General features: G+C 39.7%; 1 protein-coding gene across 12 annotated transcripts in view; it reads left to right on the plus strand.

Moving 5' to 3' along the window:
- CHL1 (cell adhesion molecule L1 like) overlaps window positions 1-16,385 on the plus strand; it is a 108,683-nt gene that overhangs the window by 71,222 nt on the left and 21,076 nt on the right. For 10 of the 12 annotated variants that reach the window (XM_085235706.1, XM_085235705.1, XM_085235708.1 and 7 more), the window contains 9 exons: window positions 579-626; window positions 2,508-2,628; window positions 4,868-5,052; window positions 9,603-9,734; window positions 10,070-10,207; window positions 10,818-10,929; window positions 11,599-11,765; window positions 12,745-12,910; window positions 14,046-14,170. In XM_085235706.1, the coding sequence (XP_085091832.1) occupies window positions 579-626; window positions 2,508-2,628; window positions 4,868-5,052; window positions 9,603-9,734; window positions 10,070-10,207; window positions 10,818-10,929; window positions 11,599-11,765; window positions 12,745-12,910; window positions 14,046-14,170 (1,194 nt within the window). Of the gene's footprint in view, window positions 1-578; window positions 627-1,037; window positions 2,334-2,507; window positions 2,629-4,867; window positions 5,053-9,602; window positions 9,735-10,069; window positions 10,208-10,817; window positions 10,930-11,598; window positions 11,766-12,744; window positions 12,911-14,045; window positions 14,171-16,385 lie in introns of those variants that run through there. The other 2 variants (XM_085235714.1, XM_085235710.1) reach the window with 2 other exon arrangements.

A 16,385-nucleotide genomic window follows, 5' to 3' on the forward strand; every position in this document is an offset into this window, starting at 1 on the left:
GGATTAAAAAAAAAAAAAAGATAAATGATTAATACTGGGTTTGTATCTGGTATCTTAATACTTGCTTAATCTGTATCTTGGGATAATAATTGTGAGATAAATAGCAAAATGCCACGTTGCCCTCCATAGCATTTATAATGTGTCCAGCCCCACAGCCGTGCACGTGCAGATTAGAGAAAATGGGGCAGTGTTTGATTCTGGGTCTCTGAAAGAAAGGCTTTGGTGTGTGCATGCACGCTGTTGGAGACCTGAGACTGAGTGCAAGTGTAGATGTGAGGTGTGCATTTACAAGTTTTGTACCCTCAGCTGGAGGTTGCCTGCTATTCTCTATGCCAAGTTGGTTATATCACCATGAAGTATTTTGCAGAATATTACATGTATGTAAATGGTTTTTTTTTATTTTCAGAAATTCATTGCTCATCTGTTGATTTATGTCATCTTTTGTTTCTTTTTTTTTTCTTCCATGGCAGAAATTTACTGGGGGGGGACATTGTTTGGTTTTGGTTGATTTGTTGTTTCTTTTCATTTTACGTCAACTATGCACGTTTGTATTTGGTTGTCACTTTTATTTATTTCAGTTAAGCATGCTAATGACTCAGGCTCACCTAATGCTGCGGTTACTAAGGGTGAGTTGAATGCATCTGTTATTTAGCCTTTACACTGAGAATCTACCAGCTGAAATGAAATGTGAGCTGCTGCTTGGGAGGATGAAAAGAAAAAATCACAAAAGCCTTTTTATTGCAATGGGATGGATTTAAGTGGTCCGTGGAGTACAATTTGCTCATCTTGTACTTTTTGACAGAAATCTGAAGGGTTTTTAACAAAGAGGTAGTTTTCTTATTCAAGAAAGAAATATTCACATCTCAGAACATAATGTAAGTAAGGAGTCAGGCAGTGTTATCAGTTCAGAGCAGGAGTCAGAGCATGGCACTCTGCATCTTCCTCTGGTGGTGAAGGAGACACTGCCATTAAGCTGCTGTGGTTTGAAACTGAATCCACGTCTAACAGGTCACCCTGAGGCTGCATTACTCCAGGGTGAGCTTAAGGTGTGGATTTGCAGAGCTTTAGCTGCACTGTGTTAATTGTGCACGTCTGTAGCTGTACACAGGGTGAACGTGAGATGGTTCACTTTGGCTGTGTGTTGTGCTGTTTGGTATTCGCCACAGGTAAGCACTCCAACAAAGCACTTCTCATCCTGAGGATCCACCTCTTCCCATGTTTTGTGCTCACTGATTTGTGGAGTCATATCCCAAAAACGCTCTGAAATTTATGCAGACAATGTGGGTAGTTCAGAAGGGAGCTGGTGGCTATTCCTGCCATTTTCCAACCTGTTAGTTTCTTTAAAGAAAACAAAAACAAAAAACCAAAAAACGAGTGTCTCCATTTTCATATGTAGCTTTTGAAGCCAGTTTGTTTGGTTAAATTGCTTCTGAGAGCCTCTGTTTTTCAAGATGCAAAATCTTGAAACTCCTGAAACACCTCATTCTGCTGAATGAGCACTGGAGCTTTTGAAAAGTGGATCCTCCTTGAGTATTTCAAGGTGGAGTGGCTCAAAGCACTGGTAAGTCCTCAGGACTTGTCCCAAGGAGGCTGTCAGTGTGAGCAGAACAGGCAAGGCTGGTGTGCAGTGCTTTGGTGGAAGGGTGCATGCCTGCCTATGGCAGCAGGAGGGCAGATGGAAAACATGTGAGCATGTCCAGAAGCACCAAAGTGTTGCTGCAGCTCTGAACACTTGTAACACAGGTTTGAAAAGATAAATAGCAGGGGGATGAAAAAAATAAAAGGTTTTTCAGAAAGATGCATGTGATATTTCACCAAATCATCCATAACCGACTATTTTTTAAGAACTAGGACCATTTGGGGACTTATTCATTACTGTACTAATTGTTATTATAGCAATAACTGGACAGCCATTTAACTCTATGCATGTTTCATCGTGAAACCATTGTTTAGCAGGCTGGAATAAATGGTCCATTGAAATCAAATGCAGGCCAATCTTGTTTTATTATTTAAACAGTCTCCTTTACTAATTCTATCTCCATTACTGTAGATTTCGTAATTATAACAAGGGCATTTCTGGGGGATATTCAAGTCAGAAAGATGGGTTTCCATCTGAGTTTTAGAAAATGAAGGAGAGTCAATGCAGAAGATGGGTGCTGATAAAGATGCTGCACACCAGAAGATCAATAATTGGAAGATCAAGTGTATCAACAATTGGCCAACATACATGATAGAAAGAGGCCAGTGCTGGGAAAGCAAGGACATGAAGCCACAGGAAATGGAGCTTCCCTGGTACTGCTGCCTCCTGTTACCACTGTCACGATTTTCTAGCTGTAAGCAGAACAGGATTCTTCCTGCATTGATCTTAAACCATATAAAACAGTAAGCAAACTAAGAAACTGATGTTAGAAGCCTTCAGACTAGAATAACGTTTGTAATGTTACTGGAAGGAAAAGCAAAGATGCAAAGATTTTGAATCTAACTTATATATATATTTTCTATTCTAGCAAATTTTATTAAAGAAAGAAAACCCAAACTGCTGATCCCTCCTGAATCTGCTGGCAGCAGCTCATCAGTCACTGTTATCAAGGGAGGTGTCCTGCAACTCGAGTGTATTGCTGAAGGACTGTGAGTAATGTGCAATAATACACAGATTTAATCACCTTATTCTGCTACAAGTGTATGTATATGTCTGTTTAATTTTAAATTGAGACTTATGCAGTGTTTTCCTAGAGCAAATGTATTCCTCGTAAAGCAGCACAGAGCTCTGGCAGCTCTAGTCATGGCTCGGGCTGTATTAAGCATGGCAGAATATCTCAGTGAGGATGTGCTCACTGTAATAATACAGGGAGCATTTCAAGCAGCCGTTTTGTGCTGGGAAATGAGATCAATTTTATTTTCTATTGTAATTTAACAGGACAAAATAAGGTAAATAAAGAAAGGAACAGTGCTCATTTAAGCGTGGTCCTCTAGATGAAGCTGTGAGTATCTCTCTGGACCTGGTTTCTGCAGCCATAGTTCAGGGCAGAAATAAGCTCCACTATGCCCTCAGTCCAGCTTTCTGATTTTACTGCCTGCTAGCAGATGCAATAGTTTGCCCCAGTAGAGTTATCACCAGAGAAAAAACTCTGTCATCACTAAACCACAATTGAAAGCACAGTTGCTTCTGGTTTGTTTGTGATAGGGCTTTCATTAAATGGAGACTTAAGCCATTGGGTTCTCATGGTCTTTCGTGGGGCTGCAGGTCTGTGGTTGCACACCGCAGTTAGTAGACCGATAACTCATATTAAAGGCTGTGCAATTATCCCCCCTTATAAAATTCTGAAATCAGGATATTTATCTGCCTGAACAAACATGTTTGGGGCATTTTGTTTTTCTATGTTGAAGAGGCATCGCTCTTTGATCATCATTTGAGTTGGCAAGATTATGCCTCTGCAGTTGGTTGCCATCTTTTGAGAGGTGGTAAATTACTTGTCTCGGTTGGATTTGCTCCAGCTATCTGCAGTGAGTTTTAGTTCCCTCTTGCAGCACTTTCTTGTCTAATTCATTGCACATCAAACTAATTCTCAGGCCACAAGTCCATAGCTATGAGTTTATAATGTTGTCAAGGTACTGAACAGGCAAATCATCTCAGAAATACACAAATATGAATTTTCATGTGCAGGAACTAAAAATACCACATACAAAAGGAGAGGAAAAAAAGGCACTATTTGGAAAAACGTGAAAAGAAGAAATGTTTTCGTTTCATTCAATAATTTCTAGGAAACTATTTTTGAAACAAAAAGCCATTTTTTATTTTACTATTCAGTTTCAAAGGACGACAAAGTCTCTGCTCAAGAGGAGCTTTATTTCTCCAGTCCTTAGTCTTTTCTTCATGGCAACGCGTCGAAAACGTAGCACTTAAGCAAAAATAAAATATTTGCTGAATTCTCCACTTTCAGCAGAAAAATGATTAGCTTTATCTATGTCTTTGCCAGTCCATCCAACCAAATACCCACAAATCAGGGAAGTGGATAGACTGAGCCAGATTTCAAGTAACTAAGATCAGGGGCAGCCAATTGCAAAATAAGGAAATAAGTACATTTCCAATCTGTCATTTCTGAAACCTTATAATCTGAGTAACATCAGTGTCGGGAGGGCATTCCCTCAGTACAGCACTGAGGCAACATGGTGCCAGACTTTGGTAGACAAGCAAGAAAGGAACCCTTGCAGGGAACAGAACATTTGTACCGTTATGCTCACTGCTCTTGGAAAGCCATAGGTTTTTTTTGGTACCTGGGCCTTTGAGTAGCTTGTGCCTGGGCATTTTGCCATCATGACAGATGGACACAAGTGTAAGCAGATATGACAAAGTATATGGTGTCGGGGTCATGAATCCCAGCTGGGACTGTGCATACAGCAGTCTGTCCTGAATTTCTGTGTCACTTGCTTTCTGAAAGCGTAAGGAACGTTTTCAGCCATCTCCAATGTCTGGACGTCTTCCTAATCCAGCAAGGCTGAATGAAGTCACTCCAGTGAAGTCTTTGCCTCCTTGTTTGTCCTAGAATGCCCTTTTGGAGTCAGACAGGATGAGCTCCATTCCTTCTGACACAGTTCATGCCAATGTTTACAAGGAATGCAGCCTTGTGCCATGGCCTAGGCTTGGCTATGAAGGACTTATTCATAGGGGTCCTTCAAATCAAGGGACAGTGTTGACTAGAAGTAGTCTATAGTACAGCCTGTACTATTGCTTGGGGTTTTGAAAGAGCTCAAACAACTGAAAACTTTTTGCAACTCATATGCATGAATTCCAGCAGCTATGCTAACACGAATCATTACAGCGTCTTGGTATCCAACTCAAAATCTTTTTTTTCTTCTTTACTACTAGCCCAACTCCTCATCTAAGCTGGGTCAAAGTTACTGAAAACTTGCCCAAGGACAAACCTGTAACAGATAAATTTGGGAAGGTACTGAAGATAGAAAACGTGTCTGCAGCTGATGAAGGAACCTACCAGTGCACAGCAAGCAACCCTGTGGGCAGAGCAAAACATGAATTCCATGTTCATGTAGAAGGTGCGGAGTACATTTTACTGAGCTTTTTGTTTTGAACACTGATAGGTGATCAATGGGAAGTAAATTTTTCTTATATCACTTTTTAATAAACCATAAACTTAACCAGTGATATCAACTTCTGCTTGCAGGACCTGCCCTCTAGTTCCGGGAAAGTTGCAGAAAGGAGTGTTTGTTTTTGAATAGAATTAATGTGTGATTTTTTCCTAAACCATGAAGGCTTTACAAAGGAGTAAGCGAAAGCACAGATATATGCATAAATTATAGATCCAATACATTAAGATGCAAGTTAGTCAAGCAGAGGTATTGATAAAAATGTCTTGTATTAATCTGAAAGTCAGACTAGAGAATGTAATTATTCTACTTGATCTTAAAAATGTAAAAATGTCTACACTGGGCCAGATCATTTAGCTCAATTTTCTTTTTTTAGTTTACACCACAGTTAAATGCATATGGTACCACTCCTCTCTTCGTTTACAAAATTGAATTCTCTCCTTACATGATAAATTCTCCCCTTTCACTTGGCACAGCCTTTTGTGTCATAGTCTTCTCTCCCTTCCTGGAAGTGAGGCAAAGGAGGATACCAAAGCATGGCAAGTGTTCAGCTGCGATGGAGGGGAAGTGCTGACTTCTAGAAATCATTACAGATGGTTTGGAGCATCACTGCTCTAGCTGAATATTTTAACAATCTGGCTATGATTTTCTTGCCTGTAAAAATTGAATCCTTCAAAGAAATTGCAGGAGCTGCAAAAACTAAAGTATCAGGGAAATAACATTTATTAAGCAGTCCAGATTATTGACCCTCTTTCTCCCCACCTCTAGAGGAAGGAAATCTTCTAGGCAAATTGTTCCTACTCATTAGCAAGCAAGTATTTTAAGAAAGAAAGAAATACACTCTAACCATTGCAGTGTAAAGAATGCTTTTGCAATTCCTGTTGAGTTCATTTTTCATTTGTATAACTAACATTAGCTGGTGTCAGTAACAGAAATTCTATCTATTAGGAACTCACATACAGAGTATCATGAGCACAAATAGCATTTTTTTCCTGTAATTTCAAAACAGAAAATGTCATTAACGTTCATCAGAGATAGGCATGTTCATCATTCTTGCTGCAACTCGCATGTGCACACTCAAGGGCAAATCTTGAGTTGGGGGAAGTAAGCATTATTAATTTCAGTTCGTTTCAGGGAGGTTTTGCTGACGTAGGGCATCCTCATGCCTGACAGGCTGTTCTCAAGGGATGTATGCAAGGAAAAGAAAATTAAATATGGAAGAAAAATTATCTCAGTTATTAACTGCCAACTATGCTCAATCTAATGCTGGTGTATAAATCAAGACTTCGCTATCATTCCTGCACTGTGTCACTTCTTCCGCTCTTCTTTCTGATATTTTAGGCTCTCAACACATCAGATTTCTAAATAACAGTTTGAAGTGATGATATTTTCATGCAGCCCACTTACTAATCCTACAGTACTCCAAGGGTAAAGATTCAGGCAACTATTACCAAGCATATGAAAATGTTCAGCTGGTAAATTTGTTGACTACTTGAATATTTTAATCTCTCTGCAAGGGAAGATGTAGCCCAGAACATTGGAAGAGGCACAAAAAGCCTGTTGTTGTTAGAGAGAGAACAAACTATTAAAAAAATGGAAACAAGCTCTCAAATTGTTTTAACTGAGAATGTTTGTTTATTCAGTTATTGCTTAAATGTTAGGCTTGGGGGACTGTATAACCTCAAACTCTTGCCACTATCACAGTGCCTGATCCAATGGTACCTTGATCTTGACTGAGGCTTCAAGACTGTCTTTAATAGAAATAATCATTACAATGTGATGATTAATTATCGTAATGAGAGAATAGCTAAGGGCCTTTGCAGCTGTATCTTGTAATACATTCATTACTGAGCTAGAGAAAAATACAATAGGTGAAACTCATGTGAGGCAGATAGGTGGCTGGTTGGTTTTATGAGACTCAAGCTGTAGTTCTCCCTGTTTCATGGGGAAGCTGTTTCAGCTGGGATGCAGACCCCAAAGTGATAACTGTATATGAATCTGAAGATGATAACCCTAGAGTGGGATGGATTGCCAGACCTTGGGTAGATGCAAGGAGAATTTGAAGTGATCTTGACAAACTGGGAAAATGGTCAGGAGTAAAAAGGATGGGCTTCACTAAGCACAAGTGCAAAGCAATTCTCATCAGGCAGCACTAGTTGGCTTCATAAACACAGGATGGAAGATGTCTGCTTAGACTGATCTAGAAGAAATACCAGATCACAATCTGAACTCTGCTCAGAAACACAGCTCTTGCAGAAAAAGGAAAAAAAACACCCCATGTGTTGTAGGTGTATTGCACAAGAATGGGCTTGATTACCATTTTAGATCCCTTCTGTTTTCAGACTTATTATATTCATATAAAAAGTATAAATCTGTTGATTAGATAGACCACATTTATATCTCTTGCCTGTAAGGATATATTATGCAGTGAAACATTTGCCATACTGTTTTACTTCTGCAGATTAACAATTTAATTGTCCAACTGCTGGTTGTTTCTGTTGTTAAAGTGTAAGTGTATATTTTGTTATTATTACCTTTTATGTACTTATAAGTGGTATAGCATATCAGCCACAAAGAATAGAAGTTCTTCAACCTTTCTGTGAAATTGTATTTCATACTTGACAAAATCTCATTGACTGAAACTTCACAGTTGCATCACTTCCTTGGGGCAACCACAGCAATTGCCGTGCTGAGAAAGGAAAGCAGCAGTGGAATATATCTGCAGTTGACTTTCAAAAGTGAATGGACAGATGAAAATAGGAAGCTTCGTATGTAGGCTGTGCCTGGTGTCTGACCTCCTCCAAAACAATGAAGCATCCTGTCTCAAGTACTCTGTGGTGGACACAGTAAGGGGAAAAAATCATCAGGAGCGTTACCTCCTTTTCACCTCCATGCCTTTGATCTATTTTTTTTTTTTTTTTCTGATGAAAGTGTGAAGAATAGGAGAGAGAAAAAGAAAGAGATTGGTAAAACCAAAACGTTCTGCTGTGTGCATTTCTTTTTTTTTTCCTGCAGTCAAATATAAGGAAGCATAACAAGTATGGTTGCATGTGCTGCACTGCAGGAGGGCAAGCAGCACTACAGAAAGAAGAAATCTGTACCGTGAATGAAATGCAAAGATGTTATAGTTTTATATAAGCTTTGGTGTCTTAAATTTTACTTTGTATTTAGCTGTTGCTGAACAGCACCTCTTCATGCGTGCTCTAAAGTGGAAATGGCAGAGATCTGTTCAGCAAAGATCAGGGGTATTTTTTTAATATCTCTGTGTGAATATGAGCAATGACACTGTTCTAGTATATCACACTGATAGCATCTGGAGATGTATTACCAGACAGCAGCGCTGTTAATCTTCAAAGCATTTTATGAGAATTAACTAATGAATCCTCATGCTTCCCACACATTAGCTCATCTTTTTCTAATAGGGAAAGAGGGATGGAGGAGTCCAGCGATCAGCTCAGGGCCAGCAGAAGAGAGGTAGCATCAGGTCTGGAATTAAAACTTGGATCTTTGCTGCTTCTCAGGGAGAGGTAATGACAAATGTGAGGCTTTATTTTGGATCAAGGCCATCCTCTGCAGTTTATGCAGGCTCAATGCGTTTGGTTTGTGGATAGCAGAAAGCTTTCATCAGATTAATGCGTTTATTTTTTTTCTCTCAGTTCCCTTCCCTCCCTTATGGCCGTTCCTTTTTCTAATGAGATCTGGATATCTGATGTTCAGAGGTTGTTCTGCAAAAGACAGAGCTGTCCTGGTTTAACTGGCAGTGCTGGGGGGAGAGGGCATAGGGAACGCAGCAGCCAACTGCTGCTCCTCTACCTCCACCCTGTGGGCAACTTGCTCCTTAGGATGGTGGTTCTCCTGTTCCATGCCTCAGCATGCTTTAGCATGCTTTAACGTTCTATGTATGAGCATCTGAGCTGAATACACGATGGAAAACTAGGCTGTTGAATGAATAGCACAGTGCATCTCCCCAGCACACGGAAATGAGCAGATGGAGGTGATCAACACTGTTCCTGCATCACCATGCTCTGCCCTCCTGAGTGAGCTGATGCAAAGCATTTGCTCACATCTAGCGAGTCTCTCAGCTGAATGGCTGTTTGCATTGTGTTTTGACTTGCTGAAATAGTCTCATGTCATTTCAGAGGCAGCAATCTCCTATCTGAGAGTCCTTGTGAAAATGTTGACACGATTAAGTTTACCTCCCTCCCAGCCTCTCACCTCCCATCTCCTCAGTGTTTGTTTTCCACTTGGGTAGACACTGCCCATTGCTTTCACACTTTCCCCAACGTTTGCATTTTACAGAGCTGAAGAACAGAAATTGATGTGTGTTAATGCTAATTTTTACCTTTTCTAATGTCAATTTGCAAGAAATACACTGCAGCTGCATAATAGGCTGCCAGGAAACTGCTGACAGCATTTGCCATCTCCTGGAGAACCACCGTAATAGCAGGGTTATACTGTTCTGGCTGTGACACCTGCTACATGCCATGTCCCTCTTGCAGAGCCTCCTCGGTGGATTAAGGAGCCCAGAGGTGGTGTTTACAGCTTAGGAGAGAATCTTTTGCTGCTTTGTGAGGCCATCGGCAACCCAGAACCAACCATTCAGTGGAAACTTAACGGGATGCCCATTGATAGTAAGTAAAGCTCTGACATCATCCTGTTGGGAGTGGGTGGGATGCACGTGTATCACCCCCAGGGAGTGCACAAAGTCCAGTGCACCAAATGGCATCTTGTTTGATGCTTATTTAGACGTAACTTCAGATTTATTTAATTAATACTTTAAATATTCAAATATTTAAACTATTTAAATATGGTCTTGAATAAAGTAGGGGCGGTGCCCATGAATCCCTCACCCAGTGCTGCTCCCATCTGTTGGGAATGTGGGATAGCACTCATGCTCATTGACTTCTGGTCTTTTTTCATGTTTCTTAATTAGCACCATCTTCTGATATGGTCTGGGTCTTTGCAGGTAGGACCTTCAGAGGGCGAATCTCTGATGGGGAGCTCAGCCTTACCAACCTTCAGCTTCAGGACACTGCTGTGTACCATTGTGAGGCCAGTAATAAGCATGGTACCCTCCTTGCTAGTGCCAACGTGAATGTCCTCAGTGAGTAGTCTCCCACCTCTTTTGTGTTTAGAGGAAAGATGTAACTGAGGTGTCCCACTCTGATAACTCTTAGATCTTCGGAATAGCTTTGGGTTTGTAATCATGTCACTGTTCTGCTGCACTGACCCAGATTTTAAGAAATGTGTTGTCCAAACTCATGCAACAAGCCTTCTGATGAGCAATACTTAGATTGAGTGTTGATATTTTTAACAACGTGGTGGTTATTTTGGGCTCAAAATCTTTAGAATTCAGATGTATTAAGACCACTGGGGCCTGGATTGTGGCCACAGTTGTGTTTTTGAATTATTAAGGGTATTATGGATTGTCAATCTTTAATTTCAGTTGTGATGCTTAGCCTGTTGTTTGAAGAAACATTGATGGGAACTTATTTGATAAGATAGGTCTCACAAGGAAGCAGAACTGAGCGTGTTCTCTATCCTGAAGTCGAGATTTAGTGATCTGAAATGTCCAGCAGTCAACCACTGTTATCACTGAGGCTTATGAGAGCTCTGTTGACCTCTCTATGGTGCGAAAAGGGTATGATACAGGGACCATATTTATAGCCCAGTTCTGAATTGTAGTGCTGCTTGTTTTGCATCCTGTTCTGCAGATATTGCTCCCTTAATCCTGACTTCAGATGGTGAAAACTATGCTGCAGTTGTTGGTTACAGTGCCTTCCTGCACTGTGAAATTTTTGCCTCGCCTGCAGCAGATGTTAGATGGTAAGCTATTAAGAATGACTTTTTCACATGAAATAAGTTTATCTAGGCTTCCCAAACGCTGAAAAATGAGCTGGTTTTGAGGAAGTAAATTAGCAATTTATAGCAAGGCTGTGTTCAATATCTGTGTCCTTTGTCTAAGTGCACTCTCTTTCAAGATCCCTGATACGTATATATTTTTAATTAATTTTTAAATAAATGAAAGGTTGATGAAAGTCCTTGATACTTGTGTAAGAGGTGCTGGGATATTTATTAAACAGAACCAAGCTGTATGTAGCCGAATCCTGCTACAACTTCCTCAGCCTTAGTTTAATGTTGGCACCTTTTGAAGTTTGGACACGTTGCTGAGTTGGAAAGGCAATAATTTAAAGCGTGCATCTACCTGAAAGTGTTTCCATATGGTTTGAAATCACTGGATTGACATAGCAGTTGACAGTTGCAATAAAATTACATATGACAGTTGTGGATTAAAGGCTCAGTTAGAGTAGTTTAAAGGTCTTGCTAGAGACTGTCAGTGTGTTGTTGTACATTTGCAGGAAGCTTATGTCCCTTTATGATTTGCCTGCATGTGAGTAGACTGATATGCTGACTCCAAAATCATCTGTCCCCTAACCATGAAACAATGGTTCCTACAATCACTGAAATGAGCCATAACTGTTATTATTCTCTTAGGACTAAGGATGATAGCATAGAGCCACTCTCAGCGTTACGCTATGAATTAAATAAAAATGGCACCCTAGAAATCAAAGAAACAAAGAAGGAAGATTCGGGATCATACGCTTGCTGGGCTGCAAATTCTGTTGGAAAAAGAGCAATCACAGCAAATCTGGATATAAGAGGTAATACCTCATTTATCTTCCAAACTTAACGAATGTCTACAGTGAACACCGTGTGCATTACAGTAGGATGAGTGAGGGGGCTTTGACTGTAAGGTTCAGATACGTATGTGCAGCTCCAGTTCTGTCTTAAAGTATTTCAGTGGTTGGTTGGGCATGTTCCCTGGGGGTCATGGTGTGGGTGGATAGTTTCTGTTGAGGACACAGATTCAGGATGTTGAGTTGTATACAAAGTTATTTAGGAATTAGGCCTTGCCAATAGAAAGAACTTAAATGCTCAGTTAGCAAAGTCCTCAAATGCACTCTGAGATTCACATTTGGGTGTAACTAACTCAAGAAAAAAGAAAGTCTTTTTGTGTTCTACTTCAGGCCAGTCTCTTTGCTTTGTAAGTTTTACAGTTATAATAAACATGAAATTGTACAATGAAATTCTCACAAAGCAATATTTCACTGTAAAGAGAAGTGCTTTCTTCCTACTTACTCATCTGTTTCTGCATTCAGATTAGAGGCAATTAAAAGAACAAACTTGATTGCAGTATTTTTTCTCACTTGACTTTAATAAGCTCATAATTTTTCTTGGTTCACTGCCAAAGCTATTGCTATTTCAATGGCAATTGGACATAAAAATCATATTCCAGCTTTTTTTTAATCATCCATTTCATGACAATCTTCTAACTAGAATTTTTATCTGTTTTTTTTTTTTTGTGGGTTTTTTTTTTTTTTTTGAGTGTATATGTTTGTTTTTTTCTAGAACACTGTGGTTTGGACTGAGCTAAAAAAGAATTTTTCAAGATAGAAAATTATATCCTGTCATATCTCCATTTCAAAACCAGCCTCCTTCGCTTGAAGTGTTTGTATATAGATAGATGGATAAAGACATGATTGTTGCTCCTGAAGTTGATTCCTATATGTGAAGTGCTTGGTGAAAATTTGATGTAATGATCTCTCTCTCCTAATCGAAGTGTTTTCTGTGATCAACCAGATGCTACAAAAATTGTCATTACTCCAAAGAACCCCCAAGTGTTGAAATCACATTCAATTTTATTGAAATGTCAGTCTGAGTATGATTCACACTTGAAAAACAGCTTCAAATTATCCTGGAGGAAAGATGGATATGAGCTGTCAGTCAGCAGCATACAAGACAGCAGGTAAGCAGGGAAGAACAAGAGTTTTTTTGAGCTCAGCTGAAATAATGCTGTGTGGTGCTGGAGCAATAGTATTAATAAAAATGAAACTTAATAGCTTGAAATGCAAATTTCTGTCTGTGAGAATTCTTCACTTGACATGTGAATAGATCTGCATTTTTATATACGTGTAAATATACATGCATCTGTAGCCATGACTGGCAAATTATTTTATTTACCCTGTCTCACTATCATGGCACAATGCCACGTAAATGTTGGTTTAACCCAAAAATAAAACTCTAACCCTTTTGGGGCCAATTGGAGCTCTGTCTTTCCACTTCAGTTGAACTGGTATTTTCCCGTGTTTTATAGCTGGCCAAAACAAGTGCTTTGTGATGTTAAAGTGAATAGAAATTGTTTCTAGGATCATATATAGTCACATCAATGAGTTTTCCCTACATGAGTAGGGGAGTGCAAGTGCAGGCTGAATTTGTCTACTTTTTTATTTCCATTGATTGTAATGGGATGGAGCTCAGCCTTTAGTCTGTCTGAAGGGCCCCATGTTGGGCTCTCAGATATCTTTATTAATTAGACATAGCAGAGGGATGATTTCCTAAACACTGCCATGCAGGAGAGGTGGGGGAGGGTCCTGCCAAGGCCTGGGAGGGTGGGGTGGTAGAGCCAGGGAAATGCCCAGTTTTCAACCCAGCAGAATCCAGGGGCCTGGATCAGTACCAGCTGCCCTGGTGCACAGGGCATGACAGCAGTGGGCTGGGATCATTCAGTTTTACTCAGTCCTATTAAAAGTTTATACATTAAGATCATTGATTTCCCTTGTTAGCAGTGTGTCAAAACCCTACGTTCCAAATGCTCATCTGATGCATATCAATGTGTTTCTTTTCAGAACGAGAAAGACATGCCACCTTCAGGCCATGGAGTCTAAATGGTTACAAAATGCAAATAATAGTCTATGCTACAGTAGATAATACAACTACAATTGCATTAAAATAAATAGACCTAATGTGCAATTAAGTTATTCAAAATGTTCCTTGACTAAGCTTTTCCTGAACAGTTTTTTAGCGAACAGTGTCAGTCTGTTGTATGCTTGTCTTACAGATTTTACTTTTTCTATTTGCATGTGCCCTTCTTTTCCCTGTAGGATAATTATGGACATGGACACGCTGTTCATATCAAATGTGATGCTGGAGGATCAAGGCATTTACACATGTGTGGCCAGCACTTCCCTTGACAGTGTCACTGCCAAAACACGGTTAATTGTTCTTGGTAAGCAGATATTTTCCTAGTATGCCTACAGCTTGATGCAGCACTTCTGTTTATTTGGTTCTCTTACCCGTTTGAATTACCTCCGTCACCTAGATGGAACATGGCCCTCACTTGTTAAGCTCAGTTAAGAATGTGCCATCTTTTTATATTTTCAGAAATGGGAATGCTGAAGCAAGCATCTGTTTTCTGTTTAGTTGATCACCTCAAAGATTAGGTAGCTGTTGTTCTCAGTTCAGGAGTCACCCAGAGCTGTAGGAGTTGTCCAGGCTGGAAGTGTAATAGCATATTAAATATGGCACTGCTTCTGCTTTGAAGTTGTTGGTCAGTTCTTCACAGCACTTTACTGGAGATTTCTGTGCTGATCATCACTTGAGCTGTGTTTTGAGGAAGGAACGCACAAGGACGATGTTTAGATGTCCAACTCTCTTGAAGAGCAGTTATGCATCTAAAAGGACTAATAATCTCTGTGAGCATAAATTATTGGCCAGTGGGAAACAGCAAATCCATAGCAGAGGAGGATCTCGACCCTGACAGCCTCCAGCTTGGCCATATTGAGCATCCTTACCAGCTGCCTGCTGGTCTGAAGAACGACTCAGAATTAAAGGGATGAACTTGTGTAGTGATGCACAATCCTTTGCACCATCAGCTTCTAACACTTACCTGAGGGCATGAGTCAACTGCTAGAATGTTGTTTTGCAGGGAACTTTTGTCATTATCATTTCAAGGGTTTTTTTTTTTTTGAATTTTACATATTTGTTCATTTTTGGCAGTGCTTGCAACAGAGCTAACACAATCTGACATTGAAGATTTTTTTTCCACACTTTAAGCGAATGATATTTTTCAGTAAATAGTAAATTAAGAAGATGCTATGCATGTTATTTATTTATAGTACCATATAATTCAATATGTTTGTAAACTGTATCTTAAATTACTTATGAAAATTTCATGGCATGCTTTATTCACTTTTAAAAAGGTAATTTGCAGTAGAGGAAGAGCAGTCTTTTGCTCTTTCTTCCTTGTTTATTGTACATAAGAAAGGTCTTGATGGATCTTTGGTGGACGTTGGAGGACCTAGATAATGTTTATTTTCTAAATGAAAAATTCAGGCTTCTTTTGCAATGAAAGACTAGTGAGATGACTAAAGAACTGAGCGTGGAATAGCTGCAAGTATAAGAATATGGGCAAAAGAAATATTTAGTTAGAATTCTTCTATGTATTTGTTTTATTATGGGCGAACAGACAGCAGGTTGGGTATCTTAAAGAGACATCATCGATGTCTTCAAATTAACATACAGAATTTTAGCCCCATAAACACTCCAAGTGTAAAACAGCAAAATACTCGCAGATTAAATTAGGCTTTCCTGATTTATTTTTTTTTTTCCCAAGGAAACATGGGAAAGAAATATAAAGAAAGAAAAAACAAAAAATCATAACCTTTAACACTTTTTGATGTGCCTTGAGATACACAAGAAAACTCAGGATTATTATCGGAAAAATTCTGTCCATTCCCTATTCCTTGCTTTCACAATGACAGGGACAGCACTGTGTATTGAGCCAGTTGTTTTCACTAAAAGAAATGACACTGTCAGCCAAAAATGTAGTTGGAACACTGGGGCAGAAGGAGGTCAAACACCCATCAAGAACTCTGCAATCTCATTTCCTTGGTCCACAGAATTCTTAAATTTTGAGAGTAGCTTCATGACCAGGAAGCATTTCCTGCATCAGCTCTGAGACTGTGGTGAATGCAGCTTTGTGTTCAGGACTGCAGTGCGTGTGTGATTGTGAAGGAATGAGAGGTTACCATCAGCCTCCTCCTGTGAGAAATTGTTTTTTGCATAAGACCTTATGCAATCCAATTTCCAAACTAATCCAATGTAATCAGGCTGCAAATTGTCAGCCACGTATATGAAAAGCGAGCTTTAATGTGGGCAGAGCACCGTAGGGGCAGCCTTGTGCTCAGGGCTTGGGCAGTCCCACTCTTGTCCCCAGCAGTTGCGGTGCAGTTATCACACCAAATACGCAACTGACTCTTAACATATTCTCAGGACAGAACAAGTTGAGCTGGCAGGTAATGAATTTTCTTCTTTCCTTTTAATATGGATCCCCATGGCTGGGATAATGAATGTTATCCTTTCACTCTAGCAGACAAGGTTCAATAGCTGTCACGGCCGAGGCCCTTTCTAGCACTCCAGTTTGCAGAGAGTAAATCCAAGTG

The sequence above is a fragment of the Meleagris gallopavo genome, chromosome 14 (assembly GCF_905368555.1).
Source record: "Meleagris gallopavo chromosome 14, MGAL_WU_HG_1.1, whole genome shotgun sequence".
Taxonomy (NCBI): Eukaryota; Metazoa; Chordata; class Aves; order Galliformes; family Phasianidae; genus Meleagris; species Meleagris gallopavo.